Raw genomic sequence first — 24,488 nt, 5'->3', positions numbered from 1 at the left:
TGCTTAGCAGGCCCAAAGCAATAAATTCAGCCTAATCCAATTTTATGTTCCTTCCACCATTATGCCACATACTTCATATCCATTCCCACACATATTTCCTGGATTTCTGTTTGTATAAATTAGAAAAACCATGTAGTTCTTTTAGAGTGTAGCACACCTCCTTGCTGGTCACACTTGTTACCTCACCTTTCAGGGCCTGCTGGGACTTCAGCCTGGTTACTGGTGTAGATGCAAATATGGGTGGCAGGGGTATGTCAAAAGAAGAATTAACGGTGTCTTGGAAGGCATCTGCCACAGGGATAGGCCATTACAGGTTCCATAGGCAAAGCTGGGTTAATTTCACATGGGGGTAGAAAGACTGCTTCTGCTAGCAAAGAAGTTGCAGCAGAATTTAGGGGCTTCATCAATATCTTCCTTCCATATGTCTCCACTGATTTGAGGACCCCTTTTTGGTACAATCAATGCTCTCAGTTTAACTTCAGACACTTTGTGGGGCTGGTAATTAAATATGTGCTATAATTTAGACACTCAAAGGATGAGACTCAGGGTTTGGTTTTCAGGAAATCTTGGCTATGTGGCTACAGGACACATGGTTTTCTTTCAGGGCACACAAAGTAACTTTCAGGTCATGTATGTAGTGCCTGGGCTGAGAATCTGAAGCCCTGAGCTCTTCCCTTTCTTTCCACTTACCAAAAAAACCAACCTTGTCGCCATTGAGCCGATTCCAAATCGTTGCAATCCTACAGGACAGAGCAGAACTGCCCCATAGGATTTCCAAGGCTATAAATCTTTAAGGAAGCAGACTGCCACATCCTTCTGCGGCATGCATGATTGCTTCAAACCGTTGACCTGTTGGTTAGCAGCCGAGCACTTAACCACTGCACCCTACTTAGTCCAGCAAGATCAGGAGCAACAAGCCAATGTCATTATATTCGTCAGTGTGGCAAAAACAATGTTCTAACATAATAAATATGCAATTACCAAAACTTTCTTTTCAAAACTATTCGATTAGGAGTGTTCAAAGGTGAATATTTTACATATTTCCATTACCACACCACCCTATGGTCTATCGGTGCCCTCTTTACTACTGGAAATAGAGTAATTAATGCCCTTAAACCTGACTAGATTTGAGAAGCAATTTCAGAAACCCCAAAACCAATTTTAAAAATTCATCCTTCTTAAGGTTCAGTTACTCTAGAACCACTTCCAGTACCAAAATGTCTTAGTCACAATTCTCTAGAGAAAAAGAACCAGGAACACATATATATACACATACATACACACACACACACACACACACACACACACATAGACAGATTGTTGTTGTTAGGTGCCATCAAGTCAGTTCTAATTCATAGCAGCCACAGAACAAAACACTGCCCAGTGCTGCACCACGCTCACAATCGTTGTTATGCTTGAGCCCATTGTTGAAGCCACTGTGCCCATCCATCTTGCCGAGGGTCTTCCATTTTTCCACTGACCCTGTACTTCACCAACCATGATGTCCTTTTCCAGGGACTCATCTCTCCTAACAACATGTCCAAGTATGTAAGATGCAGTCTCCCCATCCTTGCTTCAAAGGAGCATTCTAGTTGTACTTCTTCCAACACAGATTTGTTTGTTCTTTTGGTAGTACATGGTATATTCAGTATTCTTTGCCAACACCACAATTCAAAGCTGTCAGTTCTTCTTCAGTCTTTCTTATTCATCGTCCAGCTTTTGCATGCATATGATGCAAACGATGGCTTGGGTCAGCTGCACTTTAGTCTTCAAGGTGACATCTTCACTTTTCAAAACGTTAAAGAGGTCCTTTGAAGCAGATTTGCCCAATGTAATGCGTCTTTTTATTTCTTGACTGCTGCTTCCATGGGTGTTGATTGTGGATCCAAGTAAAACGAAATCCTGGACAACTTCAATCTTTTCCCTGTTTGTCATGATGTCGCTCGTTGGTCCAGTTGTGAGGATTTTTGTTTTCTTTATGTTGAGGTGTAATCCATAGTGAAGGCTGTGGTCTTTAAACTTATCATTAAGTGCTTCAAGTCCTCTTCACTTTCAGCAAGCAAGGTTGAGTCATCTGCATACTGCAGGTTGGTAATTAGTCTTCCTCCAATCCTGATGCCACATTCTTCTTCATATAGTCCAGCTTCTTGGATTATTTGCTCAGCATGCACACTGAATAGGTATGCTGAAAGAATACAACCCTGACGCACACCTTTCCTGACTTTAAACCCATCAGTATCCCCTTGTTCTGTGCGAACAACTGTCTCTTGATCTACGTACAGGTTCCTCACGAGCACAATTAAGCGTTCTAGAATTCCCATTCTTCACAATGTTATCCATAATTGTTATGCTCCACACATTCGAATGCCTTCGCACAGTCAATAAAACACAGGTGAACATCCTTCCGGTATTTTCTGCTTTCAGCCAGGATCCATCTGACATCAGCAATGATATCCCTGGTTCCACGTCCTCTTCTGAATCTGGCCTGAATTTCTGGCAGTTAGATAGATAAACAGAATGAGAGAGATTTTAAGGAACTGGCTCATGCAACTGTGGGGACTAGCAAGTCTAAACTCTGTAGGTCAAGTGACAGGCTGAAGATTCCATCAGTCCTGTGTCTAAACTCTGTAGGTCCGATGACAGGCCAGAGATTCCTGCACTCTCGTGTTCCAAAATCCACAGGTCAGGCAACAGGAAGAGTGGAGCAGTTCAAGCAAGATGTCTATTTATAGTCTGGAGGCAGAATACTCCCTAGGGATAACTCACTTTTTACTCTTAAGGCCTTCAAGTGGATAAGGTCCACTCACATTATGGAATGTAACCTGATTCACTTCAGGCCAAATGATTTAATCACATGAAACTACTTCATAACAGCATCTAGACTAGGGCTTCACCAAACAACTAGGTACCATAAAATAGCCAAATTGATACATAAACTGACCACCATATCCTGGGTAGCATGTCCTCGGGTCTGTAATATCCTGCATTCCATGGTAAAAGTAAAATAATCTGATACACTGTGATAATGTGTTTAGGTGAAAATGCTGCAGGATCAAGGAGTAACTCCTCACCCTCCTTCCCCAAGTAATATTTTGAAATGAGTTTCTAAAGATCAGAAGAATCCTAACTACAGCAAATGCCAGGTAATGACAAACCAGAGAACACTGATGGAAGACATATTTCAGGAGAAGCAGACCCTTTTGGGGTACTTCAAATCATACCAGGCTAACATTTGTGTATTTTACAAACACATATAACTGGTCCTGCTAGAAACTGATAAGAAAAGAACTAGAGGTTATACTCAACCTCACATATAAAGGAAATAAAAATTTAAATGATGCTGAGATAAAATTTCTTATCCACCAGATTAACAAAAAAAACCAAAATTTAAGACATACTCTGTTGACAGACCAGCAATTCACTTACATCTGGTGGGAATGCAAATTGGTATTATCCAGAAAAAAATTTGTAATATCTAACACAATAACGTAAAAATTATCCTTTGACCCAACAATCTCAATTCACAAAATCTATCTAAAAATATACATTCACTGATAACATGCACGTTATTCACTGTAATATTATTTCTTAATGATTTTTCTAAGTTTATTTATTTTGTTGTTGTTGAGAATATACACAGGAAAACCACTTAGTCACACTGATCACATTCTTTGAGTTGTGCAACCATTCTTTCCTTCCTTCTCTGAGTTATTCCTCCCTGTTAACATCACTTCACTGTATCCTAAGCTTTCTACCAAATTTTTTGAGTTGCTGTTATCAATTTGATCCCAGATAGTTTTTAAAAGAGTATAATGTTCAAGGCAGTTTTTACTAGTTAAGCTAAACTACTGTTTGGTTTTAAGAAAACATCGGGGATATTTTTGGTTTAAGGTTTAAGGATTATCTCAGGGCATAGTTTCAAGGGTTCCTCCAACCTTCATAGCTCCAGGGAGTGTGGAGTCTATGAGAATTAGAAATTCTGTTCTGCATTTTCCCACTTTTGATCAGGATTCTTCTATAGGCCCTTTGATCAAAATATTCAGTAATGGTAGCCAGGTACCATCCAGTTCTGGTCTGACAGCAAAGAAGGCAGTCGTTTACAGAGTCAATTAGCCACACATTCCATATCCTCCTCCTATTCCTGACTCTCCCTATTCCTCCGTCGCTCCAGGGAAGTGTGGAAGATTTTCAGACCCCAGGCACTATGCAATGAACTGTGAGGTAGAACAGAAACACCAAACATGTTATTAGGCCAATTACTGGGATGTCCCATGAAAGATTGACCCTAAACCTCCAAACCAAGGAACCAAATCACATGAGGTTTTTGGTTGTACATAAGCAGCCTTAAAAGCTACACTTTTTTTTGTTGTTGTTGTAAATATATCTATCGCATAACATTTGCCAATTACATTTTTTACAGTCGTACCAGAAATATATTTTTAAAAGCAAAAATTTGAAAACAGAGCAATTTTCATTGGTAGGAAATTGGCTGAATAAATTATGATATATTCACATAATACAGTACAATGCAGCCAGAATAAAGAATAAGAAAGATCTCTATCTCCTGATATGAATTTAACTCCAGGATATTGTGTTACATTAAGAAAACATCAAAATATAAAACAAGAGGGCAGGACCAAGATGGCATGGTAGTCAGATGCGTCCTGTGGTCCTTCTTACAACAAAGACCCGAAAAAACAAGTGAAATCGATTATAAATGATAATCTAGAAGCCCTGAACATCAAAGGCAAAGTTGAGGAATCAGACTGAGCAGCGGGGCAGGGAGAGATGGTTTAGAAGCAGCGAGGCACTGCCATACCTGACCTGGCAGGAAGCAGCACCCTGTAGGCCAGGTCCACTGGCACAAGTGCAGTGAGTCAAGCAGTGCCACTCAGGATGCGTTTTCCTCATCGGGAGAGAATGAGCAATGCAAAGTCCAGAATCAGTGAAAAACAGCACGCAATCAGCAAAAGATAAGTACTTGCGCCTAATCTGCCATGCAGAGCAATAAAACATCCCTTTGGGAAAAAACGCTCTCACTTAACTTACCCCTCCCCGCTCTACACCAGGTCCCGAGTCAGCTTCAGTGAAGCTGCTTTCCCTGGGCTGGAAGTAGGACCTGTAGAGCACCCTAGGCCATTACCCCAGGCTTGGAGAAGGAACCAATTAACAAACAGGGGAAAAAATAATCTACTGGCTCCTCTAAGCTGAGAACTTAGGGCAGAAACAGTTCCTTTGCCTAAACACAGACGTAAGGGGTCCACGGACTTTAAATGCCTTTCACCCCTGCACAGACCTGTGTGGGCCCATTTCAACAGCGTAGGCCCTCATTACCACTGTACAGCTTGGTATATACCTGAAATCTAACTTCAACTGTTTCAGCTGTATGGTAGAGAGGCATGTTTGTGACATTTCACACCACTCTGCCTGTTGAGCAGGGTCTTCACCTACCCACATCAGGGGCCTGAGGACTGGTGGCTCCCCCCACACCACCTACCCACCCATGACAGGGGTCCAGGCATAAATGGTGCCTCCCAGTCCTTACAGCCCGCAGCACTGGGTGTCCACAGTCTGGCTGCAAAACCCATCCACTTACGTGTGCTAGAGAAGAGGAACACGTTTTCGTCACACACTCTCAGGGGTGGTTGTCACTGCCCTGCCTTGCCCACCGCATGACCCCCTACTGCAGCCAGATACCTGTGCCTACACCAATCACCCCTGCTTGTATAACACTATAGGTGAGAGGTTGCAACACACACTTGATGATTGACTACCTGGACACCTAAGATGAATCTATACAAGAAAAGTAAATGGACTCCTGTGCTCACATACTAGTAGCAGCTCTAACCACCTGGTGACAGGACATTGGAGCTTCAAAGGCACCAATAATCAAACTAGCTCATGCAAGCAGCCTATTTGGATATATCAAAACAAAACAAGAAGCTAGGACACAATAAGTAAACATAAAATAAATAAATACATTAACTTACTGATGGCTTGGAACAACAATCAATATCTAGTCACATAAACAGGCAGACAATGATGACTTCAGCAAGCTCATAAAACAAAGAAACAAGAAATCTTCCAGATGAAGAGAACTTCCTCGAATTATCAGAGGTAGAACACAAAAGATTAATATACAGAACTCTTTAAGAGATCTGGAAGGAGATCAGGCAAAACACGCAACAAGCCAAGCAGCACACAGACAAAATATTAGAGGAATTTTAGATTAGAGACGAGCAGAATGACAAGTTTAACAGGCTGCAAGAATCCATAGAGAGGCAGCCGACAGAAATCCAAGAAGATTAACAATAAAATTTCAGAATTTGACAACTCAATAAAAAGTCATAAGAGCAGAATTCAGGAAATGGATGCCACAATTAGTGAGACTGAAGATAACTCACTTGACATCAATATATCTGAGGAAAGTTCAGGTAAAAGAATTTTAAAAAATGAAGAAACCCTAAGAATTATGTGGGTCTCTACTTTTTCACCTATGAGTGACTGGAGTACCAGAACAGAGAGAGATAACTGAAAATAGAGAGAACTGTTGAAGATTTGTTGGCAGAAAACTTCCCTGATATTGTGAAAGATGAGAAGATATCTATCCAAGAAGCTCCTCGAATCCCACATAAGGTAGATCCCAAAAGAAAGTCACCAAAACATATTATAATCAAACTTGCCAAACCAAAGATAAAGAGAATTTGAAGACTGCCTAGGGATAAACAAAAAGTCACCTACAAAGAACAGTCAATAAAACTAAGGCCTGACTATTCAGCAGAAACCATGCAGGCAAGAAGACAATGGGATGACATATAGAAAGTCTTGAAGGAAAAAAAAACTCCCAGCCGAGAATCATATATCCAGCAAAACTGTCTCTAAAATATGAAAGTGAAATTAGGACATTTCCAGATAAACAGACGCACTGGGTGGGTTTTAGGAAATTTGCAAAAACCAAACCAAAACTACAAGAAATAATAAAGGGCATACTCCAGTTAGCAAATGAATAACATCAGGTAACAACCCAAGGCTAGAACGCAGGGCACAGGACCAGATATCAACCCAGATAGGGAAATCACCAAAATAAATCAAAGCTGAAACACTCAAAACAGGGTAACAGCGATGTCATTATGTAAAAGATGACAACATTAAATCAATAAAGAGGGACAAGAAAATGTAGTCATAGATCTTTATGTGGAGAGGAAGTCAAGGCAATATAAAGAAATAAAAGATTGGTTTAAACTTGGAAAAATAGGTGTAAATACTAAGATAACCACAAGGAAACTAACAATCCTACACATCAAAATAAAAAACAAGAAAAACATAGATACTCAGCAAAAAACAAAAACACCACCAATGAAAAAGAAGAGAAGAGAATATATAAAGGAAAACGACTCAGCACAGAAAATTAAATGGAAAAAAGAAACAGTCAACAACACAGACACAAAAAAAGACATCAAAATGACAGCACTAAACTGATACCTATCAATAATTATGCTAAATGTAAACGGACTAAACGCACCAATAAAGAGACAGAGAGTGGCAGAATGGATTAAAAAAACAGGATCTGTCTATATGCTGCCTACAAGAGACACATCTTAGACTAAAGGACACAAACCAACTAAAACTCAAAGGATGCAAAAATATACATAAAGCAAACAACAATCAAAAAAGAGCAGAAGTGGTAATATTACTTTCCAATAAAATAGACTTTTCAGTAAAATCCACTACAAAGGATAAGGAAGGACACTAAATAATGGTTAAAGGGTCAATATACCAGGAGGCTATAACCATAATAAACATTTATGCACCTAACGATAAGGTTCCAAAATATATAAAACGAACTCTAACAACACTGAAAAGAGAGATAGACAGCACCACAATAATAGTAGGACATTTCAACACTCCACTTTCGGTAAAGGACAGAACATCCAGAAATAAGCTCAATAAAGACGCACAAGATCTAACACCACAATCAACCAACTGGACCTCAAAGACATATACAGGACACTCCACCCAACAGCAGCCAAGTATACTTTCTTTTCCAACGCACATGGAACATTTTCCAGAATAGACCACATATTAGACAATAAAGCAAGCCTTAACAGAATCCAAAAGAGCCATAAAAGTAGAAATTAATAACAGAAAAGGCAAGGAAAACAAAACCAGACACATGGAAACTAAATAACACCTTGCTCAAAAACTACTTGGTTACTGAAGAAATTAAGGAGAGAATAAAGAAATTCAAAAAATCAAATGAGAATGAAAACACTTTCAAAGCAAAAGCAGTGCTCAGAGGTCATATTATAATAAATGCACACATCAAAAAAGAGGAAGGGGCCAAAATCAAAGAACTATCCCTACAACTCGAATAAATACACAGCAGCAAAAGAAACCCTCAGGAACCAGAAGAAGACAAATAATAAAAATCAGAGCAGAATTAAATGAAATGGAGAACAAAAGAAACAACTGAAAGAGTTAGCAAGAACAAAAGCTGGTTCTTTGAAAAGATCAACAAAATCGATAAACCACTGGCCAAACTGACAAAAGAAGAACTGGAGACGAAGCAAATAACCCGAAAAAGAAATGAGATGGCCACTACCACAACAGACCCAAAGGAAATTAAAAGAGTCATACCAGAATACTATTAAAAACTGTACTCTAACAAATTTGAAAACCTAGAAGAAATGGACAAAAAGAAGCTCTGGCCCAGACGGCTTCACTGCAGAGTTCTACCAAACTTTCAGAGAACAGTTAACACCACTACTACCAAAGGTATTTCAGAGCACAAAAAAGGACGGGATGCTCCCAAACTCATTCTGTGAAGCCAGCATAACCCTGTTACCAAAACCACGTAAAGACACCACAAAAAAAAAAGAAGAAGAAAATTACACACCAAAATCCCTCACGAACTTAGATGCAAAAATCCTCAACAAAATTCTAGCCTACAGAATTCAACAACTTATCAAAAAAATAACTCACCATGACCAAGTAGGAGTCATACCAAGTATGCAGAGATGATTTAAAATTAAAAAACAATCCATGTAATCCATCACATAAATAAAACAAAAGACAAGAACCACATGATCTTATCCACTGTTGCAGAAAACACATTTGACAAAGTTCAGCACCCAGTCATGATAAGAACTCTCAGCAAAATAGGAATGAAAGGGAAATTCCTCAACATAATAAAGAACATTTATACAAAGCCAACAGCCAACCTCATACTAAATGGAGACAGTCTGAAAGCATCCCCCTTGAGAATGGGAACCAGGTAAAGGATGCCCTTTATCACCACTCTTATTCAACATCGTGCTAGACATCCTAGCCAGAGCAATTAGGCTAGAAAAATAAATAAAGGGCATCCAAATTGGTAGGGAAGAAGTAAAAGTATCTCTGTTTGCAGATGATAAGATCTTATACACAGAAAACCCTAAAATATTCACAAGAAAACTAATAGAAAATTTCAGGAAAGTATCAGGATACAAGATAAACACAAAAAATTAGTTGGATTCCTCTACGCCAACAAAGAGAATGTCAAAGAGGAAATCACCAAATCAATACCATTTACAATAGCCCCAAGAAGATAAAATACTTAGGAATAAATCTAACCAGAGACGTAAAAGATCTATACAAAGAAAACTGCAAGACACTACTGCAAGAAACCAAAAGAGACCTACGTAAGTGGAAAAACATACCTTGCTCATGGATAGGAAGACTCAACATTGTGAAAATGTCTATTCTACCCAAAGCGATCTACAGCCACAATGCAATCCCAATCCAAATTCCAATGGCATTTTATAACGCGATGGAAAAACAAATAATCAACTTCATATGAAAAGTGAAGAGGCCCCAGACAAGTAAAGCATTACTGAAAAAGAAGAACAAAGTGGGAGGCCTCACACTACCTGATTTTGGAAACTATTATACTGCCATGGTAGTCAAAACAGCCTTGTGCTGGTCCAACAGATACATAGACCATGGAAGAGAACTGAGAATCCAGATGTAAATCATCCACTCATAAGTGGCTGAAATTCGACAAAGGCCCAAAAGTCTGTTAACTGGGGAAAATAGAGTCTCTTTAACAAATGGTGCTGGCATAACAGGATAGTCATCTGCAAAAAAATGAAACAAGACCCATACCTCACACCATGCACAAAAACTAACTGAAAATGGATCAAAGACCTAAATATAAAATCTAAAACAATAAAGATCATGGAAGAAAAAACAGGGAAACACTAGGAGCCCTAATACATGGCATAAACAGAATACAAAATATTAGCAACAATGCACAAACACCAGAAAAGAAACTAGATAACCGGGAGCTCCAAAAATCAAACAGTTAAGCTCATCTAAAAACTTCACCAAAAGAGTAAAAAGATAACCTACAGACTGGGAAAAAAATTTTGGTTATGACAAATTCGATTAGTGTCTGATCTCTAAAATCTTGAAGATACTGCAAAACCTCAACAAAAAAAAAAGACAATTAACCCAATCAAAATATGTCAACGGACTAATGGACCACATCTGCTTGGCCTCCATCAGACTGAGTCCAGTATAACTAGATGGTGCTCAGCTACCACCGACTGCCTGTCAGGGATCATAACAGAGGGTCCTGGACAGAGCTGAAGAAAAATGTAGAACAAAATTCTAACTCAAAAAGAAAGACCAGACTTGCTGGCCTGAGAGACTGGAGAAGCCCTGAGAGTCTGGCTCCCAGACACCCCTTCACCTCAGTAATGATGTCACTCCTGAGGTTCACCCTTCAGCCAAAGATTGAGCAGGTCCATGGAACAAAATAAGACTAATGGGGTGTACTAGCCCTGAGGCAGAGACTGGAAGGCAGGAGGGAACAGCAACGCTGGAAATAGGGAATCCAGGGTTGAGAAGGGAGAGTGTTGACATGTCGTGGGGTTGTTAACCAATGTCATAGAACAATGTATGTACTGTTTGATGAGAAATTAGTTTGTTCTGTAAACCTTCATCTAAAGCACAATTAAAAAAAAATTTTTTAATGGGCAAAGGATATGAACAGGCACCTCACCAAAGAACACACTCAGGTGGCTAAAAGATACATGAGGGAATGTTCACGATCATTAGCAATTACAGAAATGCAAATGAAAACTACAATAAGATACCATCTCACCCCAACAAGGCTGGCAGTGGTCCAAAAAACACAAAATAATAAATGTTGGAGAGGCTGTGGAGAGGCTGGAACACTTACACACTGCTGGTGGTAATGTAAAATGGTACAACCACTTTGGAAACTGATTTGGCACTTCCTTAAAACGCTAGAAATAGAACTAACATACGATCCATAAATCCCACTCCTTGAAATATATCCTAGAGAAATAAGAGCCCTTACACGAATAGATATATGCATACCTATGTTCATTACAGCACTGTTTACAACAGCAAAAAGATGGAAACAACCAAGGTGCCCACCAACGGACGAATGGATCAACAAATCATGGTATATTCACACAATGGTAAATGCAATGATAAAGAGCAACCACGAATCCATGAAACAACTCATAACATGGATGAATCTGGTAGGCATTATGCTGAGTGAAATTTGTCAGTCACAAAAGGACAAATATTGTATGAGACCACGATTATAAGAACTCAAGAAAGGGTTTAAACACAGAACAAAACATTCTTTGATGGTTATGAGGGTGGGGAGGGAGGGAAAGGGGTATTCGCTAATTAGATAGCAGACAAGAATTATTTTAGGGAACTGGAGGGTCAACACACAATACAGGGGAAGTAAGCACAACTGGACTAAGAAGTTTCCTGAATACAGCCAAACACTTCAAGGGACAGAGTAGCAGGGGCAGGGGTCTGGGGACCATGGTTTCACAGGACATCTAGGTCAGCTGGCATCACAAAGTGTATTAAGAAAATGTTCTGTACCCAGCTTTGTTGAGTGGTGTCTGGGGTCTTAAAAGCTACCACACGGCCATATAAGACGTATCAATTGGTCTCAACCCACCTGGGGTAAAGATGAATGAAGAACACCAAAGACACAAGGAAAATTAGGCCCCAAGAGCCAGAAAGGGCCATATAAACCAGAGACTGGAAGAATTAGATGGTGCCCAGGTGCCACCAATGACCGCCCTGACAGGGACCACAACAGACAATCCTTAATGGAACAGGAGAAAAGTGGGGTGCAGAACTCAAATTCTAATAAAAACACTAGACTTGATGGTCTGACTGAGACTGGAGGGACCCCAGAGGACATGGCCCCTGGACTCACTGTTAACTCCAAACTAAAACCATTCCCAAAGCCAAGTCTTCAGACAAAGATTAGGCTGGACTATAAGACATAAAATGATACTGAAGAGGAGTGCACTTCTTAGCTCAAGAAGACACAGGAGACTATGTGGGCAGCTCCTGTCTGCAGGTGAGATGAGAAGGCAGAAGGGGAGAGAAGCTGGTTGAATGGACAGGGGAAACACAGGGTGGTGAGGAGGAGTGTGCTGTCACATTACAGGGAGAGCAACTAGGGTCAGGTAAGAATGTGTGTATATATTTCTGTATGGGAAACTAAGCTGAACGGTAAATTTTCACTTAAAGCACAGTAAAAAAAAGAAAAAAAAAAGCACCTCCGCCCCCAAGATACAAAGGAAGATAGGAGGCGAGGGAGGGAGAGAAGGAAGGAAGTAGGTAGGTAGGGAGATGGATAAATATAGTATGCTACCTCTTGTAAAAAGGAGGGGGAATAAGAACATATATATATTATTTCAATATTTATATAAACAAGACAAATCCGGGATGTAGGGTATTCTGAAAGCAACTAAATTATTTATCTCTCCATTTATATGTTTTCTTCATCTCTCTATATTAAGTTTTCTCTATAAAAGTCATATATATCTTAATCAGGATCCATGCCTCACACGATACATAAAAACCAAAGCAAAATGAATCAAGACCTAAATGTGAAAATTAAAACCATAAAATTCATAGATGAAAATGTAGAGGCCAGGCTGTGAAGCCTAGAGTTAGTGATTATCAGATATGATAACGAAAACTCAGGCAGCAAAGGGCAAAACTGATAAAAGGGACCTCATAAAAATTAAATACTTTGGTACCTCAAAGGTCTTTATCAAAAAGTGAAAAGGCAAGCTACAGATTGTGAAAAAAATTTTGGAAACCATATATTGAATAAAGGCCTAATAGCCAAAACATATATAAACCTTCCACAACTTAACAACAAAAAGACAAACAACCCAATTAAAATATGGGCAAAGGACTTGGTCAGTTCACCAAAGAGGATATTCAACTGGACAACAAGTATATGAAAAGATGCTCAACATCATTGTCTGTTAAACAAACAAATTTAAAAAAACCAAACTCACTGCCACAGAGGCGATTTTCGACTCACAGCAACTCTACGGGACAGAGTAGAACTGCCCAATAGGGTTAAGGAGCAGCTGGTAGATTCAAATGCCGACGTTTTGGTTAGTAGCCATAGCTCTTAACCACTGTGCCACCACGGCTTCAAGGCTCCATCAGGGAGATGCAAATCACCACAGTGAAACGTCACCTCATCCACATTAGAATGGCAACAGGCGTTGAGTAGGTTGTGGAGAAACTAGAACCCTCATCCACTGCTGGTGGGAATGCCAAACTGTATAGCTGCTGTGGAAAAAATTTTGTCAGTTTCTCAAAAAGTTGAACATAGAATTACAATATGACCCAGCAATCCCAATCTCAGTTACATAATCAGAAGTAGTGAAGGCAGGAACACAAACAGAAACCCATACACTAAGGTTCACTGCAGCACTTTTCACAGTAGCCAAAAGGTGGCAACAACTGAAATGTCCATTAGCAGATGAGTGGATAAACGAAATGTGATATACACATATAATGAACTATTAACAGCTATGAAGAGAAATGAAGATCTGATACTTGCCACAATACGGATAAACCTTGAAAACATTATGCTGAGCAAAAATAAATGAGTCGTACAGGGACAAATATATGATTTCACTTAACATTAAATTTTTTTACCAGGGGTGGGAGGTATGCGGAAAGGGTGAGTTTCGGTTTGGAGGGGACTGAGTTTATGTGAATGATTACAGAATATTTTGGAAAAAGATAGTGATAATGGTGGCACAACATGAAAAGTGTAATCAATGTCACTGAATTGTAAACATGGAAGCTGTTCTATTGACAAATGCTTTGGTGCATATATTTTCACCACAAAAAAATAAAAAGTCATATAAATCTTTCATTCAACTTATTCCTAGGTGTCTTAGTTATCTAGTGCTGCTATAACAGAAATACTGCAAGCGGGTGGCTTTAACAAAGAGAAATTTACTCTCTCATAGTTTAGAAGGCTAGAAGTCCAAATTCAGGGTGCCGGCTCCAGGTGAAGGCTTTTTGCCTCTGTCAGCTCTGGGGGAAGGTCCCTGTCATCAATTTCCCCCTAGTCTTAGAGCCTCTCAGTGCAGGGACCCCAGGTCCAAAGAACATGCTCTGCTCCCGGCTCTTCTTTCTTGGTGGTAAGAGGTCCCTGTTCTCTCTGCTTGCTTCTCTCTTATATCTCAAAAGAGACTGACTCAAAATACAACCTAATCCTGTAGATTGTGTCCTGTCTCATTAAGGTAACTGCCTCTAATTCTGCCTCATTAACATCACAGAGGCTTGAATTTACAACACATCAGATCACAGACTGGAGGACAACCACACAATACTGGGAATCATAACCTAGCCAAGTTGACAAATATTTTTGAAGGCCACAATTCAATCCGTGACACTGGGTATATTCCAGATTTGTCACTACTCTACAAGATACCTTCTTTTGTCGTATTTCCTAATTGTATGCTGCCCACTACATAGGAATGCAATCAATTTTTATTACATTGATCTGGTTTTCATCATGTTTGCTGAACTCTTCTATTAATTTGTGTATAGAATCTCCTGGATCTTCTATGTAGATAATCAATGTCACCTATGAATAATTAGCTTTATCCCTTTCTTTTCAACTATATGCTCTTTATTTTTTTGTGCTGACTTACTGTACCAGCTATGATCTTCAATACTGAATAGAAGCATTCATGCTTCTAATGTTTGATCATTAATGATTTATAGTTTATTCTCTATTTTTAAATAAATATTCTTTATTAAAGAAGTTTGCTGTGATTTTTTATTTGAATAAGTAATAAATATCATCAAATACTTTTTTTGCTGTTGAGCTGATCACATGGTTAACTTAAATTATTAAGATAAGCATGTATTTCCCTCTCTCATAATATATATGCCTGGTTTTAGTATCAGGGTTATACTACGGCCTCATGAAATAATTCGGAGTAATGTTTCATTTCTTCTAATCTCAGGAACAGTTTTCATGATTGGGTCTTTTTTTCTTTGAAGGACAGTAGTTGTCCCCCCAAAATAATTAATGGTTAATTGACGTTTTCTATCAGTTTAAATTAAATTTTCTCAAAAATTGTTCATTTCATCTATGATTTCATATTTATTATCAAAAAGTCATTAAAGCTCCTACAACTTCTTAAATCTTACTTGTAACTCTAATTACATTCTCTTTTACATGCCTAATGTTTATTTGTGGCTTCTGTCTTTTTTTTTTTTTTGATTAGTCATACTAGTGATATTTTTGTTTCATAAACCTATTCAATGGAAACCCTGGTGGTGTAGTGGCTAAGTGCTACGGCTGCTAACCAAAGGGTCGGCAGTTCAAATCCGCCAGGCACTTCTTAGAAACTCTGTGGGGCGGTTCTACTCTGTCCTATAGTGGCGCTACGAGTCAGAATCAACTCAGCACCGACGGGTTACAAGTTAATGACCCTCTAACTTTCTAAGCAGAAAGTTTCAGATTATCTAGTTCATAATATTGCTGGGGGAACAATCCCTGTTTATCAGTCATTATATTTAGAACAATGCTTTCATAGAAAAGTATTCAATAAATACCTCCTAATTAAATGGTAGGCATTAAACAACATTTTTAGTGATTAATTCAGTCAAATCTTATTCAATTATTCATTTATTAATTTCACAAACATTCATTATCTACCTTATGCCTATGCCTATTTTAGGCACTAGGGATATAGCAGTGAACAAGTCAAAGTCCCTGCCCTCTTCGAGCTTATATTCTAATGGGGGAGACATACAGCTCCCCTCCAAAAAGTAAATAACTATATAAATAATTGCCAACTAATATAGTTGTTTTTAAATAAATACGGTCATATAAAGGAAATTAAAGAATAGAGGAATGGGAGGGGCTACTTTAGATAGAAAATGTGAGATTGAGGAAGTGATACTTGGGATGGTATTTGAAGGATTAGAGGAGTTAGTCACTCAAAAAGCTAGTGGGGGAGAGATTTCTAGGCAGAGAAAACAGCCTGTAATAAATTGAGCCAGAAACAAGCCTGGTACAATTAAATGAAGACAAAGAAAACGAACGTGGCCGAAGTAAAGTAAGAGGGAGTACACATGAAAACGGAGGGTGAAGTAGGCGAGGTCAGATCATACAGGTGTGTAAGCTGAACAGTGGCCCCCGCAAAGGTCTCTACCCCCTAATCTCCCAGAACCTGTAAATGTAACTTTATGTGGCAAAAGGGACTTTGCAGATATAGCTATATTACAGACCTTGAGATGGGAAGATTATCCTGGATTATCCAGGTGAGTCTGATGGAATCACAATGGTCTCTACATAATAAAAGGGAGGCAGGAGATCAGGGTGAGGAATAGGAGACGGACAAGGAAAGCAGAGGTTGGAGTGATATGCTTTGGAGATGGAGGAAGGAGTAACTAAACAAAAAATGCAGGCAGCCTGCAGAAGCTGGAAAAGATAAAGAAAGACTCTCCCCTGAAGCCTCCAAAGGCAAGGCTGCCAATCAATACCTTGACCAGTTTAGACTAGTGAAACTGATTTTGGACTTCTGGCTTCCAGAACTGTAAAGGAATAGACGTGTGTTTTTTTAAGCTATCAAGTTTGCAGAGATTTTTAACAGCGGCCACAGGAAACTAATACAGATTTTGATACCCGGAAGCAGGATGCTGCTGTAACAAGTACCTAAAGACGGGGTAGTGGCTTTAGAGTTGGGTAATGAGTAAAAGCTGGAAGAATATTGAGGTGTGTGACAGAAAAAGCCAAGATTGCCCTGAAAAGGCTGCTTGTAGAAATATGGATGCTAAAGATTCTGCTAGCGAGGACTCGGAAGTGAGGAAGATGGCAGAGAAAGTCTGTAACATCCTAGAAATTTCTTAACTCATAAGCAGACCACTGGCGTAAATGGGGATGTTAAAGGTGCCGCTGCTGAGGGCTTAAAGGAAATGTTGCTGTTGTTAGATAACTGAAAACTCAAAGGAGATCCTTGTTAAGTAGTGGTGGAAAGCTTAGCTGAATCGTGTCCTACAGTCACATGGAAAGCATAATTCATAAATGCTTTGCTATTCCGTGCAAAGTGCTGGAGGCATAGCCTGGTTTCTTCTTGCTTACAGTAAAATGTGCGAGGAAAGAGATAAATTGAGAGAAGAATCGTTAAGCAAAAAGCAAATCAAAACCAACCAAACCAAACCCATTGCCAATGAGTCAATTCTGACTCAAAGCAACCCTACAGTACAGAGTAGAACTGCCCCACAGGGTTTCCAATGAGCACCTGGTACATTTGAACTGCTGACCTTTTGGTTAGCAGCTAAACTCTTAACCACTACAACACTAGGGTTTCCAAAAAGGAACTAGGACTTGATTATTTGGGAATTTCTCAGCCTACCTAGATTACAAAAGACACCAAAATTTGGATATTCACTGTCAACAAAAGGAGCTCTGACAGGAAAGCCAAGGATGTGCCTTGACAATCTTTTGTTAGTGCCTCAGGACAAAGGTCAGTATTCAGTGGTACAGAAGGTTCTTTGAAGACATTAGGTGTGTGATTCACCACGTATCCCCTCTGCCATCTCAACAGAAGACAAAAAATTGAAATGGAGTTATGTACAAAAGATCTGTGGAAGAGACTCTTGTCTAATGAAGTGAATCCCTATGACATACCGGGAAGACCCACTGACTGAAAGGGAGGAAAGAAGGCTCCCAACACTCTACAGGCAATAAACAGACTGATACAATTATTCAGCTGCAAATGCGTGCTACCCTTCGTGAACAAAGAAAGGAAGATACAGGCAAAGCCTTGAGCCCTTAGTGCAGAACTTCAGCAGAGCCCAAGAGTATATTCCAAGGCTTAAGCCAACCTGGACTTCAAAATTGCTTGGGACCAGTGATTCCTTTCTTTCTCCCACTTTCCCCCTTTTGGAATAGGAATGTTTATAGCTGTTCTCCTATCCACTGTATTTTGGGAGCCGGTAACTTGTTTTCTAGTTCCACAGGCTCGCAGATGGAGAGGAATTTTGCCCCAGAATGGATTATACCCAGAGTGTCGCTCACATCTGATTTAGATTTTCAGATAATGAGATTTGGGATTCTTGAGCTTATGCTATTTAGATGGGATTTTGGATTTTGAATTGTTGCTGTAAAGTAATGCTTTGTAGATCTGGATAAGGTATTTGGTTTTATTCCAAATATAATGAGAATCCTGGTGGCATAGTAGGTAAGTGCTACGGCTGCTAACCAAAGGGTTGGCAGTTCAAATCCACCAGGCACTCCTTGGAAACTCTATGGGGCAGTTCTGTTCTGTCCTATAGGGCTGCTATGAGTTGGAATCAACTCGACAGCACTGGGTTTGGTTTTTTTGGTTTATAATGAGAATCCACAGAAGAATCCCAACCAGCAAAGTGATGTGGTCTTATTTACATTTTAAAAAGATTACTGGCTATTTGGAAAATAAACTGTAAGGAGGTAAAAGTGGGAGCGGGAAAAACAGGAACTATTACAGTGGTTTAGGCAAGAGATGGTAGGGACCCAGGCTACGATGACAGCACCATGATGGGAAAATGGATTCAAATATATTTTGAAGGTAGAACTGACAGAGGAGCATCGTAAGGACTAAATGTGGAGGGCGGGAGAATTAGAGAAATGTAGAATGATTCTTAAATTAGAACTTGAACAACTGGGTAGATGATGCTATTTAATAGCTGAGATGTGGAATGTGGAAAACTGAAGAAGGTATAAACTCATGTGAGAAAATTAGGACCTGCATTTTAGATGTCGAGTTGATATTCTAAGAGATATTCAGAGAGATGTATCAAGGAAATAGTTTGATATAAGGGTAGGGAGCTCAAGGATAGACTAGAGCTGGATTTATAAATTTAAAACAATAGAACGAGATCAAATCAAACAGAGGGAAAGAATGAATAGGAAAACAGTGTAAGCCCAGGACCAAACTCTGGTACATTCCAATATTCAGAGGTCTGAGAGAGGAGACAAGCCAGCAAGAGACAGAAAAAGAACAGCCAAGCAGGTAAAAAGAAATTGAATGTGATGTCAGAGATGCCATTTTACTAGAATCATTGCTACTAATAATTAAAATTTGAACAAAAGTCACCATGCCAAGACTATATATGCTGAGTATATATATTCTACTTCGTATAACCTTCACATGCTCTACTCTAGTAAAGTCCAGCCTAAAACATAAAAACTTTAGCCCTCAGCATTACATTTAAAAATATTCAAATACTTATGAGACGATGATTAGAAATATGACGGTATACTAAATGCTGAGGATACACAGAGATTCAGAAACTCTGTCATGATATGCTAGAGCATGAATTTTTTTTTTTATATCATATATTTAAAAGTCTACAGAATAATGGTAGGAAGAACTGGACTAATATAGAAAAATGTGGACAAGGTATGCTTGAGCACTACCTGGGAATGTATGGAGACAGCAATAGAGAAGAGCAAGAAAAGCCACAATGAAACTGTGTTCAGATCATAATCTATCCTTATTTATTCTAGTGTTGTCTCCACTGCAGCTTTCTGTTCTCACTGTAACCACAGAAGACCCTCTGGGCACTTTAATTCTTCCTTCTAAGGGTTGGAATCGACTCAAGGACAACGGGTTTGGTTTTGGGTTTTCCTATCTCTATTCTTGTCTTGGTTCTCTCTTCACCTGACCTCAGCTTTAATAGCTTTTGATTTCAACTGATTTGTACAATATCTTGTTGCTGTCCAGTCAAATGAATTCGGTATTTAGTGGAAAGTAATGGGTATAAAATCATTTAAAATATTTTTAGCAATTCTAGCTTACTATATTATAGTAGAAAACTAAAATTGTTTACGAAGAGGAAGAAATCAATATATAGATTTGCCCCTTCGACCCTCCAATTTTAGGTAAGAAATACAAATCGACAATGGTTATAATGTAAGATCATGACTCTAAATTTGAAATTTCAGGGAACTGACTTCAATTTCCTCATTTTGGTACCAGAGGAAAGGTATATAGATAAACTATACCTTAATACAGGAAGGAGAGTGTTTTTAAACTAAAAGCAGTCACAGGCAGTGACAAACAGATAAGATAGCATGACCATGTCAATGATGGTCAAACAAATTTATTTAATAAGGATTAAAAAAAAATTTTTAACTCTGTAAGAAGCAGAGGCTTTTTAGAGCTGTTGAAGGCTTACTGAAAATATGCTGACATTTCCCTGGCATGCCAATCATACTCAGGTACCACAAATACTGACAATGCCCCAAACCTCCTCAGGGTGAAGTATAATGGAGGGGTACTGCTGGTTGGCCAGACTCAGGAGGGCCAAGTCAGTCTTCAGGAGAGATGCAAGAAAAAGAAAGGCCCCCAAGTTTAAAGACAGATAACAGCTGATCTACATATGTTCCGTAAAAATTTATGAAGATTTCTTCCCCTGACCTCCCCAGGTACATCTTCTCCTTTCTTCACACCATTTCACAGATTTGTGATTATTTATAAGGAGTTGTGGGGACGCCCAAGGGTTCTCCTGATTCTTCGAAATCTAGAGAATACCTGGCTCCTCGCCTCCCACCTAATAACTGAATTACCTTTCCTGGGGCCACCTTCCTGAACCACCCAGTTGTCAGGTGGCTCCTTCTAAGGAAGCATAGACAGTCATTGGTGTCAAAGGATGTTGTGGTCTTCGGACACGTTCCCAAATTAAATTTTGACTACCTCCTCTACATCTCTCTGATTCGGAATAGTAATAGAACAGAAGTCAATGGGAGATCGGCATGCACTCAGATTCCAGATTCTGAAAGGGAACAAAAATCAAATCCTCCACTCTTTGCCTCTTTACCACGTCTGATAACCAATATGCTAAAAACCAGGCTTTATCAGTCCATCTAAATTAAATATAAAATAGCAACTCTCAATAACCGCATAATAAGCAATATGTACTTTATGGATGATTAAGTGCATAACGGAGCCCTGGTAGCACGGTGGTTTAGAGCCCAGCTGCTAACCAAAAGGTCGGCAGTTCAAATCCACCAGCCACACCTTGGAAACCCTATGAGGCAGTTCTACTCTGTCCTACAGGGTCACTATGAGTCGGAATAGAATCGACGGCAAAATGGGTTTGGTTTGGTTTTTTTTTTCAAGAGTATAATAAAATAACAAAGGTAATATTTATTAAACTTTATGTTATATAAGTAAATCATCTGTCATCTTACTAAACTTTATTATTCACTGTGAAACATTCGTTTAGTATTTAAATGTTCACATGGAGCACTTACTTACCTTTTCTAATACAGATAAGTTCATGTACTCCACAGGTTCTTTCTCCACCTGTTAAGAAAGTTTTAATAGTTAAGAACACAGAAAATAACCTGAACTTGTTACAAAGTATAGTTTAAATTAACTGCCAAACATGACCTCAGGAAAAAAGTTCCCAAGTCTTCTCTTTAAGCTTAACCACCATATTTTCATGGAAATAACGCACACCTCCTATGTTTGTTTGACAACTATGCCCTCCCCCGCAAAGTATTTTTGTAGGCGTACTATGCTAATTTTCTTTTTTACAGCAAAGGGTAAAAAAAAAAAAAAAATTAGCATAGTGGCACTTATTAAAACATTGGGCGGGGGGACGCGGTTGGCAAACAAATACAGAAGGCACGTGTTATTTGCGTAAACATTCAGTTTATGAATAAGACAGCCTGATATCCAGAATCCACCTGAACGACCCAGAAAATAAAGTCTTGGAATAACGAAGCTTCATTCAAGTAAGCTGTTTTAAATGCCAAGCTTCTCCAGAACAGAAATCAATCACATCACAATATCCTAAGCCCCTCTTTGCACCATCTGGATGGAAATACTGCAAGGGAAGACCCAATTCTGCATCTGAGCCTTACCATACACAGGTAAGTTATTATTGAAGGATCAACCCTGTAAAGGCACTTTTATATTTTACCATATATACTCATACTGGATAAAAAGAAATGTGACCCTTTCCCCATTCTCCAGCTACCCAGTCCTATAAACTCATAATGATAAAACAAATTTAATAAACAGATAGTATGAGATGATAAAAACTAAAAAAGTTAAAGAATTCTAATTTATCGTAAAAAATTTTTTTATCATAAGAGTAATAAATACATATCCCCTTCAGTCTGAAGCATACTGCCACTACTTTAAATAAATGTAAGCTGAATAAAATTTTGTAATCTTCTAAATACAGCATGACCTTATAATTATACTGTGAATTACCTTTAACCTTTCCATAATAAAAATATTAAACAATTTAATCATCTGGTTTATTACAGTAGCTTGTTATGAACACGTCAGTTATAAGAAACAAAATTTCCTACAATAACAAAGCATAAAAACAACAATATCCACTAAAAAAGTAGGTCATCTTGGAAGCAAGCTAAAAAAACAGGAAACAGTATTTCTATCACTAACGTAGATTAGGTCTACATGCTAGTTTCGTTATAGCAATGCCATAGCTTCGTTATTATCAACAATACAGATCAATCTCTACTTATCAGGAAGACAGACTCAATACGACAAAACACCTAACTTAAAACAATTATGATTATAAATGAATTATTATTCAGCAAAACCAAAATGTAAAATACAGCAAAATCTTATTAACTGGAATATTATCAATGAGCAACCACTGATCATTTGCTGAAGGGCTAGAATTAAGTATACTTATATGCTATGCATTTTAAAAACTGAGGAGAAAGCAGTCAAATAACTGGAAGAAGAGTACCGATCATATTATAAGAAACTAATTTCAAGACATTTTGAAGAATCACATAATAACAAAAACATAACTACAATGTATATTGAGGTCATCACTGATGTTTTCATAAATTACTCCAGAGCCCTGGTGGCACAGTGGTTAAGGGCTTAGCTACTAACCAAAAGGTCTGCCATTCAAATCCACCAGCCACTCTTCGGAAACCCTGTGGGCAGTTATACCCTGTCCTGTAGAGTTGCTTTGAGTCAGAATCAAAGCGTAATTAATCATTAAGACATGTACTCCAGAAGGTAAGACTTATAACTTAGTTTGAGTTATGTACTTAATTCATGTAAGAAGGCTATACTTTTTCAAGACTGTAATTACAACTGGACTTACCCCCATATTTAATACAAATTAGTTAAGTTTTACTATACACATCTAATCTGAAATATAGCTGTATAATTTTCACAAGGCTTAGTATTAGTAGTAACAACAAAAACTATTAAATTCTCTATAAGGCTTCTCAAAACTGCAAAATGTCAAGGAAAGCTAACTCCTACTTTAAAAAACATTCAATTTAACTATATTAAATAAAAGAGCCTCATAAGCAAAAAAGCCAAATCAAGTATCTATGCTATTTAAGTATACAGAATCAATTGATCATTGTCAAATTTGGCAGAGTACTTGCAAAAATCACACACCACAAACAAGCAAATAAGACTGTGCTTTACTATTACTGGTATTTGTTTCCAAAATCCCAAACAACAAAAAACATTTCACTGAGGTATATATGGAACTCAAGAGCAATCACTATTATTACTGAAATAGAATGGATTATTAAGGATAAATTAATACCAGCCAATAAATTAATTTTTTTTAAGTATAAAAGAAGCATGAAAAGTTAAATAAGTTGTATTATATTATCAGTCACCAGTATTTAATATCAGCGGTAAAGTGGTTAAGAGCTTGTCTGCTAACCAAAAGATTGGCAGTTCAAATACACCAGCTGCTCCTTGGAAACCTTGTGGGGCAGTTCTACCCTGTCCTATACAGTCGCTACGAGTCAGAATCAACTCGATGGCAACAGGTTTGGTTTTTTTGGTTTTATCAGGCACTGATATTCAATATCTTTTTGTCCCCAATACTTAAGATCAAAAAGAATGTAAGAAAAAAATGCATTACATATGTCAAAAGTGTATGTTTTAATGTATAGGTTTGTTTAAGAGTGAAAAGGCTTACAGTAAGTGCTTTTCAATCAGGTAGAGGGTGAATGCTGTACAAATTTTATGCTTTATATCTCTAAAAGTTTATATGAGAAGTTTCCAAGAGAAATGTCAACTTTGTCAACAAAAAGCAAGTCATTGCAGGCATACCTTGACTTAGACATGGTGGTAATCCAAAAAGGGGTTTAC

The 24,488-nt window shown here is 38.4% G+C and overlaps 1 protein-coding gene across 3 annotated transcripts in view; it reads right to left on the bottom strand.

Annotated features, from left to right (window-relative positions):
* Positions 1–24,488, bottom strand: part of SYT14 (synaptotagmin 14) — a 432,582-nt gene that overhangs the window by 395,439 nt on the left and 12,655 nt on the right. For all 3 annotated transcript variants that reach the window (XM_049857726.1, XM_049857727.1, XM_049857729.1), the window contains exon 2: positions 21,630–21,677. In XM_049857726.1, the coding sequence (XP_049713683.1) occupies positions 21,630–21,677 (48 nt within the window). The remainder of the gene's footprint in view (positions 1–21,629; positions 21,678–24,488) is intronic.

Source organism: Elephas maximus, chromosome 18 (genome assembly GCF_024166365.1).
Source record: "Elephas maximus indicus isolate mEleMax1 chromosome 18, mEleMax1 primary haplotype, whole genome shotgun sequence".
Classification (NCBI taxonomy): domain Eukaryota; kingdom Metazoa; phylum Chordata; class Mammalia; order Proboscidea; family Elephantidae; genus Elephas; species Elephas maximus.
Note: the sequence above shows the minus strand (reverse complement) of the source record. Positions and strands in the feature narration are given on the sequence as shown.